The following is a 16,298-nucleotide window of genomic DNA, read 5'->3' on the forward strand; positions in this document are numbered from 1 at the left end:
TAAGCAGGAGGCTACATGGCATTTAGGACTGTCACTCTTTCTTCTTACTCTAGATCGTGTGGTAGAGCTCAGTTGTAAGAACTCAATTTCCTAAGCTCTATTTTATTCATAATAAAATGATGCCTTCATCCAAAAGACAACGGTAAGAGATTGAATGTGGCTGTAGAATAGTTGAGTTAGCGGAATTCGATTTTGCATCATGCTTATGATGAATAATTGTGAGGTCTTAAGCAGAACATGTGTGTGCTAAGACGTGTAAGCTTCTTAATAAGGAGCCTTAAGGAAAGAATATCTATTCACTCGTATGGTAAAAAGGAATAAGAGAATCAGAAGATAGACACAAGTTTCAGCATGTAAAAGAAGCAAGGTGAAGAAGGTACGAGGTACCCAATTAATGAAGATTAACAGTATTTATAATTCAAGCAGAGAAATATAAGCATTTTGAGATACCTTCAATTGTAACAGAGGTCTGTATAATTGGCCACACCCGTCTCATTTATGACTTGTGAAAGCTAAAAGAAGTAGTATAAGAGAAGGACGGATATCAGGATCCGCATGGGCTTAAAGTGACCCAAAATGATGGATAGATTGTTTGCGTTAGTTGACATTTCCGAAGGATATTGCAAATGTGCTATTAAATTGTCACAACCCGGATTTTCCACCCTCAGAAGTCATGATGGCGCCTACTAATGTGAGCTAGGCAAGCCGACTGTTTGAACAAATTACCTTTTTACCCATTTTATTTTCTTTAACAATTATAAAGCAATAACATATAGACAACGGAAATTACAATAAGCGGAAGAAATGTAGTAAACTATCTGAAATATGTATCTAATACAACTGTTTGAGCCTCGCCACCCAGAATTGGTGTCATAGTTTCACAGACGATCTAAGAATACTACATACAAAGTTTGAAAGATAAAAGATACACTGTTTCTGAACTAAGAAAATGAAACAGGAGTAAAGGGATAAAGGGAGACTCCAGGGCCTGCGTATGCCTGCAGGACTACCTTGGATCTCCGCGTGAACTGAAGGTAGCCACCCAATCTACGGTCCAAAAGCTGCTGCTCTGGGATCTGCACACAGTGCAAAGTGTAGTATCAGCACAACCGACCCCATGTGCTGGTAAGTGCCTATCCTAACCTCGGCGAAGTAGTGACAAGGCTAGGACCAGACTACCAAATAACCCCGTGCAATTTAACTAAATACAGCGGAAAAGAAGAATAGTAATATACAGTTAAGTATGGGAGGGGTATCATGCTGCGGGGAACTATCAATTTGGAATAGAAAAACAATAGGTAATTAAAAGAAACAACATATCTCAGATATCAACAAAGAATCAGGAATCAATAAGTGCACGGCATCACCCTTCGTGCTTTTACTCTAGTCCTTACCAAAGCAATCAAATAATGGAAATGTGCACGGCATCACCCTTCTTGCTTTTACTCTCGTACTCACCATATAATCAATATAATCGGTACGGAATGGTACATCGTGTGGAACGACATCACCCTTCGTGCTTTACACTCTTTCCTCACAAATCATACACGACATCACCCTTCATGCTTTCACACTCTCTCACCAAAAAAATACACGGCATCACCCTTCATACTTTAACACTCTTCCTCACCCAAACAATAATCACAAACAATAGGGCAAGGGAATAAATGAAATTACGATAAGAATCCCAGCGAGGGAACAATAGTAACAATCAAGTCCCGACAAGGGAACAACATCAAAAGAAACATCAACATCCCGGCAAGGGAGATAACATCAAAAGCAACAATATCCCGGCAAGGGAGGCCACGTAATAATTCTCTTCTTTTTCTCAATTTTACTTCACAACTCACTTCACAACTTGAACCAATGCTCTAAATGATTCAATTACCACTTATACTTTCACATTTCATTGTACAACTTGAGCCAACGCTCCTCAATGTTCAAATGTCACAATTATTTCCACAAACTTTGCCCAACAACAGAAATCATCATCAAAGCATGAATAATACAACGAAGCCATAATAATTACAATATAAGACTCAAGGTCATGCTTGACACCAACGTATAGATACTCGTCACCATGCCTATACGTCGTACTCGACAAATACCACATAGCAAATAGGACTCAACTCCTAATCCCTCAAGCTAAGGTTAGACCAAATAATTACCTCGATGCCACGAACACAATTCAAGTCTCTACTATCGCTTTACCTCTTGATTCCACCACCAATTCACTCATATCTAGCCATAAGTTACTTAATTACATCAATAAATGCTAAATGAATCAATTCTAATGCATGAAAATAAATTTTCTAAAGTTTTACCCAAAAAGTCAAAAATCACCCTCGGGCCCATATGGCCAAAAACCCGAGGTTCAAACCAAAACCCGATTACCCATTCCCCCACGAACTCAAATATATATTTTGTTTTGAAATCGGACCTCAAATCAAGATCCAAATCCCCAATTTTTAAAAAACCTAGGTTCTACCCAAAACACCCAAATTCCCCCATGAAAACCATGTGAAAAGATGTAAATTATTGAAGGAATCGAGTTAAAATTGACTTACAATTGATTGGGAAGAAGAGTTGTCTTTGAAAAATCGCCCAAGAGTGTTTTGGTTTTGAAAAAGTGTGAAAAATGAAAGATTTTCGGCTAAGTTATAAAATTGAAGGTTGCAGGTGTCGCATTTGCGACCAGGGTTCGCAATTGTAAACCCATACTTCTTCTAAGTTCGCATTTGCGAAGTTCTTGCATTTGCGAGTAGGTAATTGCGAACAACTTGTCGCATTTGCGACGACTGGCTAAAATGGGGGGGGAGGGGGGATCACATTTGCGATAAAATCCTCGAAATTGTGAGGTAGGTTGGCCTGGGCTACATTTCTCATTTGCGACATGGCCCTCGCATTTGTGAGCTAGGTTTCGCAAATGTGAAGCCTGCATTGAAATAGCTGAAGCCTGCAATTCCTCAAGTCCAAAAATCCACCCTGTGGCCTATCCAAAACTCACCCGAGCCCTTGGGGCTCCAAACTAAACATGCACAATAACCTAAAAACATCATACGGACTCGCTCGTGCATTCAAATCACTGAAATAACATCAACAACTATGAATTTAGCATCAAAATCATGAAATTTCTTAAGACTTATCTTAAATCACATATAAGACCTGTACCGAGCGCCGAAACCAAAATACGGGCCCGATACCATTAAGTTTTAAACACATTTAACTTTCAAAAACTCATAAATATTTCAGAAAATAATTTTCTTCAAAAATTCATTTCTCGGGCTTGTGACCTCGGAATTCGATTTCGGGAATACGCCCATGTCCTATATTTTCCTACGGATCCTTCAGGATCGTCAAATCATGGTTCCGGGTCCATTTACCCAAAATATTGACTGAAGTCAAATTAATTCATTTTAAAGTCAAAATTCATCATTTTTCAAAAAAATTCACATAATGGCTTTCCGGCTATGCGCCCGGACTGTGCACGCAAATCGGTGATGTTGAAAGAGGTTTTTAAGGCATCCATCTCTAAAACAATCGTTCGTCCTCAAACGGACAGAAGAAGGAAGTACCTGAGTCGCGGAAAAGATGGGGATAACAACTCCGCATATCGGACTCGGACTCCCAGGTCGATGCCTCAACGGGCTGACCTCTCCATCGAACACGAACAGAAGGAAAACTTTTCGATCTTAACTAATGAACCTGCCAGTCTAGAATATCTACCGGCTCCTCCTCATAAGACAAGTCCTTGTCCAACTGGATAGTGCTGAAATCTAACACGTGGGATGGATCGCCGTGATATTTTCGAAGCATGGACACATGAAACACTGGATGCACGTCTGATAAGCTCGGAGGCAACGCAAGTCTATAAGCCACCTCTCCCACTCGATCAAGAATCTCAAATGAACCTAGGGCTAAGCTTGCCCTTCTTCCCAAATCTCATTACGCCCTTCATAGGTGACACTCGAAGCAATACTCGCTCACTGACCATGAATGCCAAATCACGAACCTTGCAGTCAGCATAACACTTTTACCTGGAATGAGCTGTACGAAGCCTATCCTAAATGATCCTGACCTTGTCCATCGGAGTGTCACTAGTCATGAGCATCTACCTCATGAAATTTGAAGCTGATTATCAAAATTCAAAAGGCAAGTCTATTGCATGTATACACATACTAATTAAGGGGTCGTTTGGTTCAGAGATGAGTTACACAGAGATTATGTAGATATTAGTTATGTAAGAACATGGTGGAGCAGCCAATTCAATATGGTTCGGCCGATCCGAATTACTTTTATGCTAGTATATATATATATATATATATATAAAGAGGTAAAATCTAACCAAATATTATATAAGTCATGCAGATTTTATACGAAAATTAAAACACCAACCAAACATAGTAATAAGTTATGCTGATTTTACATAGTTAGACATGGATTAACTCTTTTGAAAGGTCAACCAAATGACCCCTAAGGAACCATGTTTTACAAATATGCTGCAAATAGAGTATTATCAGTGCAAATAGAATTGTAATTGTGCACGTGGCTTATTTAATAGGCAGATTATTAGTTAGTTAGGTGGTTATTAGCTGTCATTAATTGGGTAGTTAACTTGTATATATGTTTGCTTACTATAGCTGAAGCAATGTAACAATATCATTTTCTCAAAATCCCATTCTCTCTTCTCTTCTCCATCTTTCTCTCTAAGCATTCCCATGGATGAACACTGTTATCATCCATAATTTAACATGATATCGAAGCTGCTGATGCTGTTTACTCGCGCAATTTGATTTCAATTTGTCCTCTCAGCACATATTTCTTCTACTTCTTCATTTTCTATTTTTTGTGGTGCAACAATGGTGACTTACTTGAGAACTGAGGAGCAAACACTTGTATACACACATCCACTTTACCTTGGACCTTCTGACACTTCTGGCATAGTTTTGATTTCGATTAAGCTTACCAGATCTGAAAAATATGGGCTTTGGAGTCGAACGATAAAGATCACTCTTTTGGGGAAAAGGAAGCTAGGGTTCATGAATGGTACTTGCACAAAGGAGACCTTCAACACAGAATTGGATGAGCAATGGGAGACTTGTAATGCCATTGTACTCTCATGGCTGATGAATATTGTATCCACTGAGCTTTTGAGTGAAATTGCATATGCTACAGATGCTCACCTGGTTTGGGAGGATTTGAGAGAGACATTTGATAAAGTCAATCGCATGCGCATCTTCCAGCTACATAGAGCCATCAACACTCTGTATTAAGGTACTGACTCTGTATCCACTTATTTCACGAAATTAAAGAGTTTATGGAGTGAATATAATGCTATGGTGCTAACTCCCAATTTATAAGACTATGTAGATATATGCAGCAACAAAGGTTATTACAATTTCTTAGTGGCTTAAATGATTCGTATGATCCAATAAGCAGACAGATTTTGCTGACGTCTAGTGTTCCCTCACTTAATCAAGCATATGCTATGATTATTGAGGATGAAACTCACAATTCACCTAGTCTAAATGCAACAAGAATTAAATCAGATCTGATGGCTATGTAGATTAGTCAAGGATAGGGTTACAAAGGCAAACGACCTTTTATGCAATGTGAATATTGCAAACTAAAAAGACAAACTAAGGAGAATTGTTATAAGCTAATATGGTATCCTACAGACTTCAAGAGTAAGAAGATGTTTGGACAGGGTGCTAGTAGTTCTGGGACTCAGCAAGGGGGTTAGTACAGGAGACCACAACAACAACAAGCTTTAGCAGCTATGAATAGTATATCTGGGAATAGGGATGGTCAATTGTCAACACATCAATACTCTGAGGGAAAGGAACCTATTGCAGGCAAATTTTTCATTGTTGAGTAGTATCAGCAGATTTTAGCATTGCTAAACAAGGACACTGGAGACCGTCATGTAAATTTGGCAAGTAATGCTACCTGTTTCATGTCATAGATTTAGAAAAATGACTGGATTGTGGATTCTAGTGCTACACACCATATAGCTGCATGCAGTTTGGATATAATATTAAATGGCATTAATGTAGATGCCTCACTAAGGGATAAGGTTAGCTTACCTACTGGAGATAAGGTGGACATAACCTATACTGGTCAGACATCTATTTTCAAAGGAGAGATGATATCCAATGTTCTTACCTGATTTCTGTATATTTTAGGATCTATGCAATAGTCAGATGAAGGATATTGGTAAGGAGTTAGCTGGTCTATACATTTTCAGGTCCGAGGATGACAAGAATAAGTTTCAGAAGCATATTATGGTAGCAACTACAAACAAAGAAGATTACAGATTATGACATATGAGGCTAGGGCACCCCTCTATTACTGTTATGAAGAGTATGAGTTTACTAAGTCACAATGTAAATAGTTCACTTCTGAATAATTGTCCAGTCTCTCCTTTGACTAACCAGACAAGGCTGAAGTTTCCTATAAGCAAATCTAGAGCTATAACAGCATTTCATCTTGTACATATGGATCTATGGGGACCCTATATAAATCCTACTTTTGATAAGAAATACTATTTCTTGACCATTTTGGATGATCACAGTAGATTTACTTGGGTTTTTCTATTGCAATTGAAAACTGAAGTCATAGTTGTTATAACTAAATACCTATTGTTGATCAGAAATCAATTTTTAAGCAGCATATATCCCATAGCCAACTATCTATCCTACAACAATACTACCACTCAATATAAGTCCTATTTGGCTAAGTCCTCTAATCTAGTGGAACCTCAAACTTTTAAGCAGGCATCCAAAGATGAAAGATGGATAGAGGCCATGAAGCAAGAGATCAAAGCTCTAGAGGATATCCATACTGGGGAAGTAGTACTACTACCTCAAAGGAAACATGTAGTGGGATCTAAGTGGGTATATAAAATAAAGTATCATGCTAATGTTGAAGTTGAAAGGTTCAAGGCAAGGCTAGTAGCCAAAGGGTATAGCCAACAAAAAGGTTTGGATTATCATGATACATTTTCACTTGTTGTGAAGATGGTCACTGTAAGATCAGTGATAGCAAGGATGAAACTTATGTCAAATGGATATTTACAATGCCTTCTTACAAGATGACATTTGTGAAGAAGTCTACATGAAAATACCCGAGGGATTCAAAAATCAGGGGGAGAAGAAAGTGTGCAAGTTGAGAAAGTCCCTATATGGACTCAAATAGACCTCTAGGCAATGGAATATCAAGCTCACAGATGCTCTATTGAGTGCAGGTTTTGTTCAAAGCACTCATGATTACTCTCTATTCACCTTGAAGAAACATGGAGACATAGTGATTATCCTTGTCTATGTTGATGACTTGCTGATCACTGACAGTAATATACAGCTAACCACTGAAGCCAAAGAAGTCTTGCATCATCAGTTCAAGATGAAGGACTTAGGGGATCTGAAGTGCTTAGATCTAAATTTGGCATAATGCTAAATGAGAGGAAATATGTGCTGGAGTTAATCTCTGCGCTGGGGTTAAGTGGAGCCAAACTAGTCAATATACCTCTTCAATCAAACCTAAAACTCATCATAGTAGAGTTTGATACTGCCACATGAGCTACAGATGATACACTTTTAGAGGATGCAAGTCTCTACCAAAGGCTTGTTGGGAAGCTAATGTATGTGACTATCACTAGGCCTGGCATCAGTTATGCAGTTCAAACCTTGAGTCAGTTTATGCAAAGACCTAAGAAGTCACACTGGGAGGATGATACCAGAGTTGTAAGATACCTGAAATGTTCACTAGGACGAGGAGTATGGCTTAAGGCAGAACCTAGTAATACTCTAACATGCTGGTGTGACTCAGATTAGGCTGCTTGCCCAAACACCAGAAGATGTGTAACAGGTTATGTTATCAAGTTTGGAAGCTTCTTGATCTCCTGGAAGTCCAAGAAACAATACACTGTGTCTAGGAGTTCGGCTGAAGCAGAGTATAGAAGCATGACCTCAAGTGTGCAGAAGTCACTTGGCTGCTTGGATTGTTTCAGGAGTTGGGAGTTCAAATCCTTCAACCTGTAGCTATGATAAGTGATAGCAAAACTGTTATGCAAATAGCTGCTAATCCCATTTTTCACGAAAGGACAAAACATATCGAGATCGATTGCCACTTTATTCGAGACAAGATTAAAGGGGGAATGGTACAGACATTCTATGTGCCTACCAGGGATCAACTAGCTGATTTGTTGACTAAGGGCTTAGGACAACAACAACACTTGCATTTGTTAGGCAAGCTGGGTGTGCTCAACATATTGCACCCTCCAGCTTGAGGGGGAGTATTATCAGTGCAGATGGAATTGTAATTGTGCACGTGGCTTATTTAATAGGAAGATTATTAGTTAGTTAGTTAGGTGGTTATTAGTTGTCAATTAGCTGTCATTAATTGGGTAGTTAACTTGTATATATGTACGCCTACTATAGCTGAAGCAATGTAACATTATCATTTCTCAAAATCCATTTCTCTCTTCTCTTCTCCAAGTTTCTCTCTAAGTATTCCCATGGATGAACACTGTTCTCATCCACAATTTAACATAGTGCTCCCACTATTCCAATTTACTTAAGAGTTGTTTGGTATGAGGTATTAGGAAAAATAATGCAAACATTAGCTCTATGCAATACTAATACCTTGTTTGATATATTTTTTCAACTTGTGTATAACTAATACTTGCATTAGCTCTATGCATTACTAATACCTTGTTTGGTACATTTTTTTAACTTGTATTAGTTATACATCATACTTGGCATTATCCTATGCATAAGTAATGCATAGAAAACCATGACATTAGTAATACCAATGCTTTAATGCATGCATTAGCATAATTAAAGACAAAATTATCCTTAAAGTCCCTTAAAGCTAGAGAATATGGAGGGCATTTTTGTAAGCAACTATTTTTCTTAAAAATTATGCAATGCATTATAATTTTAATACACCACACCAAACAGTAGATAAAAAATAATATTTGCATAACTAATGCTTGCATTACTAACCCATGTGTTACTAATCCATGCATTACTAATACATAGGAGTGGCAAACGGGCGGGTCGGGTTGGATATGGTTCGGGTCGAAGACGGGTAATGAAAAAACGGATCAATTATCCAACCCGACTCATATTTAATACGGATAAAAAACGGGTTAACCGGCGGATAATATGGATAACCATATTATCCATGACTTCTTGCATATGATCACTTTTGGGAGAATTCTTAGTCTCCCTAACTTGAGAAATCCCCAATTTGAGGCTTTACAAATATAAAAGTTAGGCCCATCAGTTATCCAGTGGTTACCCATTGGTTATCCATTTTCTAAATGGATAATATGGTTCTTATCCATATTTGACCCGTTTTTAAATAGTTCATTATCCAACCCATTTTTAGTGGATAATATGGATGATTAACTGTTTTCTTTTAACCATTTTGCCACCCCTACTAATACACCTTATTCCGCACTATTCTTATACACCCTACCAAGCGACCCCTTAATTTGACTCTTATACGAGGTTTAAAAAGGAACAAAATCTTTTGTATTTTTTTTTAAACATATATTCTCCATGAAGAATGGCTAGGATCAATGAAGTAGACAATTAATCAACCAAATATAGTGTAGCACATGGTAATGAGGTATTTGTCCTCTTAGTTTAGCAACTCCATCACGTAGTTACCTTAAAATAGGGCTTTAAAAACTCATCTACTCTCTCACAAACAATCATTCTCTCATTTAAGAGGGAATTTTGGCCCAAAAAAAAAAAAAAAAACTAAGATATGAATCTAAGTAATTAGTTGTGCTTCTGACTTAGTATTAAGTGGCGTTTGAAATATATACTAAAACTAATAGCCGCCTTTCACATTTCACAAGCTGTAATTTTCTTTATTTAGTAACACAAAATGCAGTGAGAGTTTCATTTGGAACTGCTGAAACATATCAATATTAAATAAAATGTTCATTTCCAGTTGGCAACAAGTAATTTCTTTAGCCATCACCTCTGATCCGAAAACAAAAATTCCATGTAGTTTGCAAAAGAAAAGTACTACTAAAAAATAAGAATTAGCGACGGACAAATTCTCTAGTTAAACAGTAAAATCCGTCATTAATATTAGGATAGAAGGCTAGGTAGTCGAGTGTTTTCCTTATTCGTGCTAGTAATAGCAGTGTTAGTCTTGTATTTTCCTATTCGTAGATTTCTATAACTATTTGCTATTTCTTTCGATTCGGTTTTCATGTTGGATTGCTGGTATTACTGCTTGTTGTTACGAATTCTTTTTCATCTTTCCTTGAGCCGAGACTATTCCGAGGGTCTATCCGGAATAGCCTCTCTACCTTTATCCAAGGTAGGGGTAAGGTCTTTATACACATCGATCCCAAATCCCACTTCTGAGATTATACTATGGGTTTGTTGTTATTGTTGTCGTCGTCGTCGTAAATCGAAAGTCAACCACAGAACTTTACTAGTTAGGGATGTATATAGAAATAACGAGGAAACAAACAAAACTACCAATAATTGTATGATATCTAAGTGTTCATGAAAACTAATACTGGCAAGAGAGTGGAAATATTAAAAAATAACAATCACACTTTGCTTTACTCCATTTTCTGTGTAGCAGGTAACAACTACTTGTTAAAAAGATACTATGGAAATATTCAAAGTGATCCAGAAATGGACTTTAATTAATAAGATGATAATTTGTAGATCCAGCTGTTAAGAGTTGTTATAAATTTTAGTCTTTGATTATCAATCAGACCAATTGAATTGGTCCTTTAAACAGCTCTTTAGAAGCAATTGCTTCCCTAGGAACGTGACTATAAATACATTGGCCATTGATCCATTAAAGGCATCATCTTTCAACACTGTTTCCTTTCTTCTTCTACTCCTTCAAAGTTTTTGGAGATTTCACTAGCCATATTTGGAAGGCTAGGGCAGGAATTTGCCGGCGAAATGAGTCGGTTTCACGGTGGCGGCCCTGCCAAGGGTCGTCGCTATTTGCCACAAATCTTACTGGCGTTGGCCATATTGGCAGTTGCTAATGTAGTGTCAGCAGATACTTATATATATTCTTCTCCACCACCTCCAGCATACGAGTACAAGTCACCACCACCTCCTTCTCCTTCTCCGCCACCACCTTATGTGTATAAATCTCCACCTCCCCCATCACCTTCTCCCCCACTACCATATGTTTATAAATCACCTCCACCTCCTTCTCCATCACCACCTTCACCATATGTGTATAAGTCTCCTCCACCCCCATCATCTTCACCCCCACCACCTTATGTGTATAAATCATCACCTCCTCCTTCGCCATCTCCCCCGCCCCTGTATGTGTACAAATCTCCTCCTCCACCATCACCTTCACCACCACCTCCATATTATTATAAGTCGCCACCTCCACCTTCACCATCACCTCCACCACCATATTATTATAAATCTCCGCCACCACCCTCGCTATCACCACCTCCACCTTACTATTATAAGTCTCCACCGCCACCTTCTCCTTCACCTCCTCCACCATACTACTATAAATCTCCACCACCTCCTTCACCTTCACCTCCGCCACCTTATTATTACAAGTCTCCGCCTCCTCCGTCACCATCACCACCACCACCATACTATTATAAGTCCCCACCACCACCTGCTAAGTCACCTCCTCCCCCATACTACTACAGTTCTCCACCACCACCACTAAAGTCTCCTCCTCCACCATATTATTATTCCTCACCGTCACCACCAAAGAAATCACCCCCGCCACCATATCACTATACTTCCCCACCACCACCAGTTAAGTCTCCTCCTCCACCATATTACTATTCCTCACCACCACCCCCAAAGAAATCACCTCCTCCCCCATATCACTATAGTTCCCCACCTCCACCAGTTAAGTCTCCTCCTCCACAATATTACTATTCCTCACCACCGCCCCCCAAGAAATTACCTCCTCCACCATATTATTACTCTTCTCCACCACCACCAAAGAAATCACCACCGCCACCATATCACTACTCTTCCCCACCACCACCAGTAAAGTCACCTCCAACTCCATACTACTACACCTCCCCACCACCTCCAAAGAAGTCTTCTCCCCCACCGTACTATTACGCTTCACCACCACCACCTACTCAGTACTATCCTCCATATCATCATTTGGTGGTCAAGGTTGTCGGAAAGGTCTACTGTTTTAGATGCTATGATTCAAAATATCCAGAGAAGTCTCATGGCAAGAAACACCTGCAAGGTACAATACTTTTTATTACACATCCACTCTTTTTATTAACTTTAATTTATCACCAAAAATTGATTTAACTATATATTCGCCTTTTTGTTGCTTTATTCGTTAAGCTCTTACCAAAATACCCAAAAATGTGCTAGTAAAAAATTTGCGCGCATCACAATCACTAGATTTTCCTTTTTGAAAAATAAGATTTTAAAATATCAAAAATATTTACAACGTAGTAACTATAAATATTTTTGTAACTATGGAGTAAAATATTGAAAATGACATATGTTAGCAGCTCAATAACTTTAGTGTTAATTAATATATTAATTCTTTTTTCACATGAATTAGGTGCTGTTATTAAGGTGACTTGTAAGGCTGGTGACAAGAAAATTGTGAGTTATGGTACCACAAGGATCAACGGCAAATTCAGCATTACTGTTAAAGGATTTGAATATGCCAAATATGGAGCAAAGGCTTGCAAGGCTAAACTACACAATGCTCCAAAGGATTCTAATTGTGACATTCCTACAAACCTTTACTGGGGAGTAAAGGGCGCTAACCTAAAAGTGAAGTCAAAGAACCATTATGAAGTTGTACTTTATGCAAAACCATTTGCTTATGGCTCTAAGACACCTTATGCAAAATGCACAAAACCTCTGCCTACGCCTGCTCCATACTACTACAAATCTCCTCCACCTCCATCGCCGATTTATATTTACAAGTCACCACCTCCAACAACCCCGACATATGTTTACAAATCTCCACCGCCACCAACTAAGTCTTCACCATCTCCTTATTACTACAAGTCTCCACCTCCACCATCACCAAAACCTGCTCCTGTATACTATTATAAATCACCACCACCTCCATCAACATTGCCTCCACCTACTTACTATTATAAATCTCCTCCACCACCATCACCTTCTCCTCCCCCTCCATATTATTACAAGTCGCCACCACCCCCGTCACCATCGCCTCCACCACCATACTACTATAAGTCACCACCCCCACCATCCCCATCACCACCTCCGCCCTATTATTACAAGTCTCCACCTCCACCATCACCAAAACCTGCACCTATATACTATTATAAATCACCGCCACCCCCGTCACCATCGCCTCCACCTCCTTACTATTACAAATCTCCTCCACCACCATCGCCTTCTCCTCCTCCTCCATATTACTACAAGTCGCCACCACCCCCGTCACCATCGCCTCCACCACCATACTACTATAAGTCACCACCCCCACCATCCCCATCACCACCTCCGCCCTATTATTACAAGTCTCCACCTCCACCATCACCAAAACCTGCACCTATATACTATTATAAATCACCGCCACCCCCGTCACCATCGCCTCCACCTCCTTACTATTACAAATCTCCTCCACCACCATCGCCTTCTCCTCCTCCTCCATATTACTACAAGTCGCCACCACCCCCGTCACCATCACCTCCACCACCATATTACTATAAGTCACCACCACCACCATCCCCATCACCACCCCCATCCTATTATTACAAGTCTCCTCCTCCGCCATCTCCATCACCACCCCCGCCCTATTACTATAAGTCTCCCCCTCCACCGGCTCCGTCACCACCCCCGCCCTATTACTACAAGTCTCCTCCACCACCATCACCATCTCCTCCACCACCCTATTACTATAAATCACCACCACCTCCATCGCCATCACCTCCACCTCCATATTACTACAAGTCTCCACCACCGCCATCTCCATCACCGCCACCACCCTATTACTACAAGTCTCCTCCTCCACCGTCGCCTTCTCCTCCACCTCCATACTATTACCACTCTCCACCCCCTCCAGTAAAGTCTCCTCCTCCTGCCTATCACTACAGCTCACCTCCTCCACCCGTGAAATCACCACCTCCACCAGTATACATTTATGCTTCTCCGCCACCTCCAATCCACTACTAAGTATTTCTAAGAGCTCAGCCATTCTCCACAATCAATCAAGTGAGTTGCTGTTTGAATTGTGTATTCTTTTTTGCCATATGAAATCAACTTTTTATTTTTATTTTCTTTGAATTAAGTTCTGATCTTCTATTTTATTGTTTCTTTTCAGATTTTAGTTTGAAGCACTAAATAAATGGCGGCTTCTTGAGGAAAAGATTCAAACGTCAATGGCACAAAGCAATTAATTTATGGAATAAAATATACAACTTTTTAACTGAAGGAATGATTCTTATTGCACACTGTTCTCTAGTGCATTCACGTGGACAAGGGTACAATAACTTTGATTCTTCATATATAGAGTTTGTTTTTTCCGTAATTTATTGGTGTATTGAGGATGTCCTCGTTTTATTCATTGCTTATTAGTTATTGCAAGTTGTTTTCTTGTAATACCTTGGTGTACTTTGTGCACAAATCAATAAGAAGATCAATTTCTTTATATTCACTGTTTTTTTCTTTTTGCTTTTTCCACTCGGTAAACAAAAAAATAAGTCTTATCCTTATATAAAAAATTGAAAATGAGAATACCAATAATTATTTTAAGATCTTTAATAGTTTTAAGGTAAAAGAAGTTCAAGACATATATAAGTAATACACGTATCTCTCGTGTACTTTTATATTTAAGATTTTTTAAAATAAAGCAAAATCCTTTGTATTATTCCCAGGGATGTACAAAGGAAACCGACAAATCGCACCAACCCGATAATCCGAGTCAAACTGAGAAAAAAACCCGACTATGGTTTGGTTTGATTTGGTTTGGTGTTGGAAAAACCCGACCATAATTGGTTTGATTTGGTTTTAACTAAAAAAAGTCAAACCGAAACCAAACCAACCCGACATTACATATATAGAAATTTTGTGATGACCCGATAGGTCATCTCATGTTCTAGAACTAGATTCTGTGTTTCGAATCCTTGAATATCTTATTTTAGCCTTATTCGATTTGCGTGCGTGGTCCGGGTACTTTTCCGGAAGGCTTATATGTTAAATTTTGATAAAAATAAGAATTTTCGCCTTAAAAGTTAAATTGAGTTGACTTCGGTCAACTATTTAAGAAAATGGACCCGGATCTATATTTCAATGGTCCCGGTGGATCCGTATCATAATTTGGGACCTGGACGTATGTCCGGAATCGAATTCCGAGGTCTCTAGCTCGAGATATGGATTTTTTATGAAAAATTAAAGTTTGAAAGTTTAATGATTTTAAGAATTGACTAATGTTTGGCCTTGTTGATACCGGATCCGTATTTTGGTTTTGGAGCCCCGTACAGGTTTATTATTATATTTATGACTTGTGTGTGAAATTTGGTGAGAAGCGAAGTTAGTTTGACGTGGTTCAGACGATGTCCGGTTGTGAAAATAGAAGTTTTAAAGCTTTCTTGAAAATTTCATTTGATTCGGTGTTCAATTCGTAGTTCTAGGTGTTATTTTGGCGATTCGATTACGCGAGCACGTTCGTATGATGTTTTAGGACTTGTGTGCATTTTTGATTTGGAGCCCCGAGGGCTCGGGTGAGTTTCGGATAGGCTACCAGATGATTTGAACTTAGAAAATCTGGTGTTTTTGTTGCAGCTGGTGTTCTAGTGGGTTGTGTTTCGGAATCGCGAAGCCATTCTTGCAATCGCAAAGGGGATCTGGGCTGGGGAAGGATTTTACACTACTCGAACGTGAGACCATGATCGCGAACGCGGAGCACTAGGAGATTACACTACGCAAACGCGACCCGTCACACGCGAACGTGTAGCATTAGCTAGGCTGGGCAGAAGGAGTTGAGGTAACTCTACGCGAACGCGTAGGTCGGGGGGCTAGACCTTCGCGAACGCGTACAGTTACTCGCGATCGCGTAGGCCACTTAGGTCCAACTTTTCGAGAACGCGTCAGTGTTCAAGCGAACACGATAAACACTAGCGCCCGGTGATAAAACAATCCCATTATGGGTTTTTTGCCATTCATTCAAATTTTCAAAAGCTAGAAAGCCTAGAGACAATTTTTTTCAAGATATTTTCTTCCCTAATTTGTTGGTAAGTGATTCTAATGCACTTTCTTTCAATTACCCATTATATTTCATGAGTTTTCAACCTAGAATCTAGGAATTTCATG

General features: G+C 39.2%; 1 protein-coding gene across 1 annotated transcript; it reads left to right on the forward strand.

The window, feature by feature from the left end:
* Positions 1-10,834: 10,834 nt before the first annotated feature.
* LOC104244313 (extensin-2-like) lies at positions 10,835-14,637 on the forward strand. Its single transcript, XM_070155581.1, has 3 exons — positions 10,835-12,240; positions 12,571-14,201; positions 14,311-14,637. Exons 1-2 carry the CDS (start codon positions 10,950-10,952, stop codon positions 14,160-14,162), a joined length of 2,883 nt encoding a protein of 960 aa, XP_070011682.1. The 5' UTR covers positions 10,835-10,949; the 3' UTR covers positions 14,163-14,201; positions 14,311-14,637.
* The last annotated feature ends 1,661 nt before the right edge of the window (positions 14,638-16,298 follow it).

The sequence above is a fragment of the Nicotiana sylvestris genome, chromosome 8 (genome assembly GCF_000393655.2).
Source record: "Nicotiana sylvestris chromosome 8, ASM39365v2, whole genome shotgun sequence".
Taxonomy (NCBI): Eukaryota; Viridiplantae; Streptophyta; class Magnoliopsida; order Solanales; family Solanaceae; genus Nicotiana; species Nicotiana sylvestris.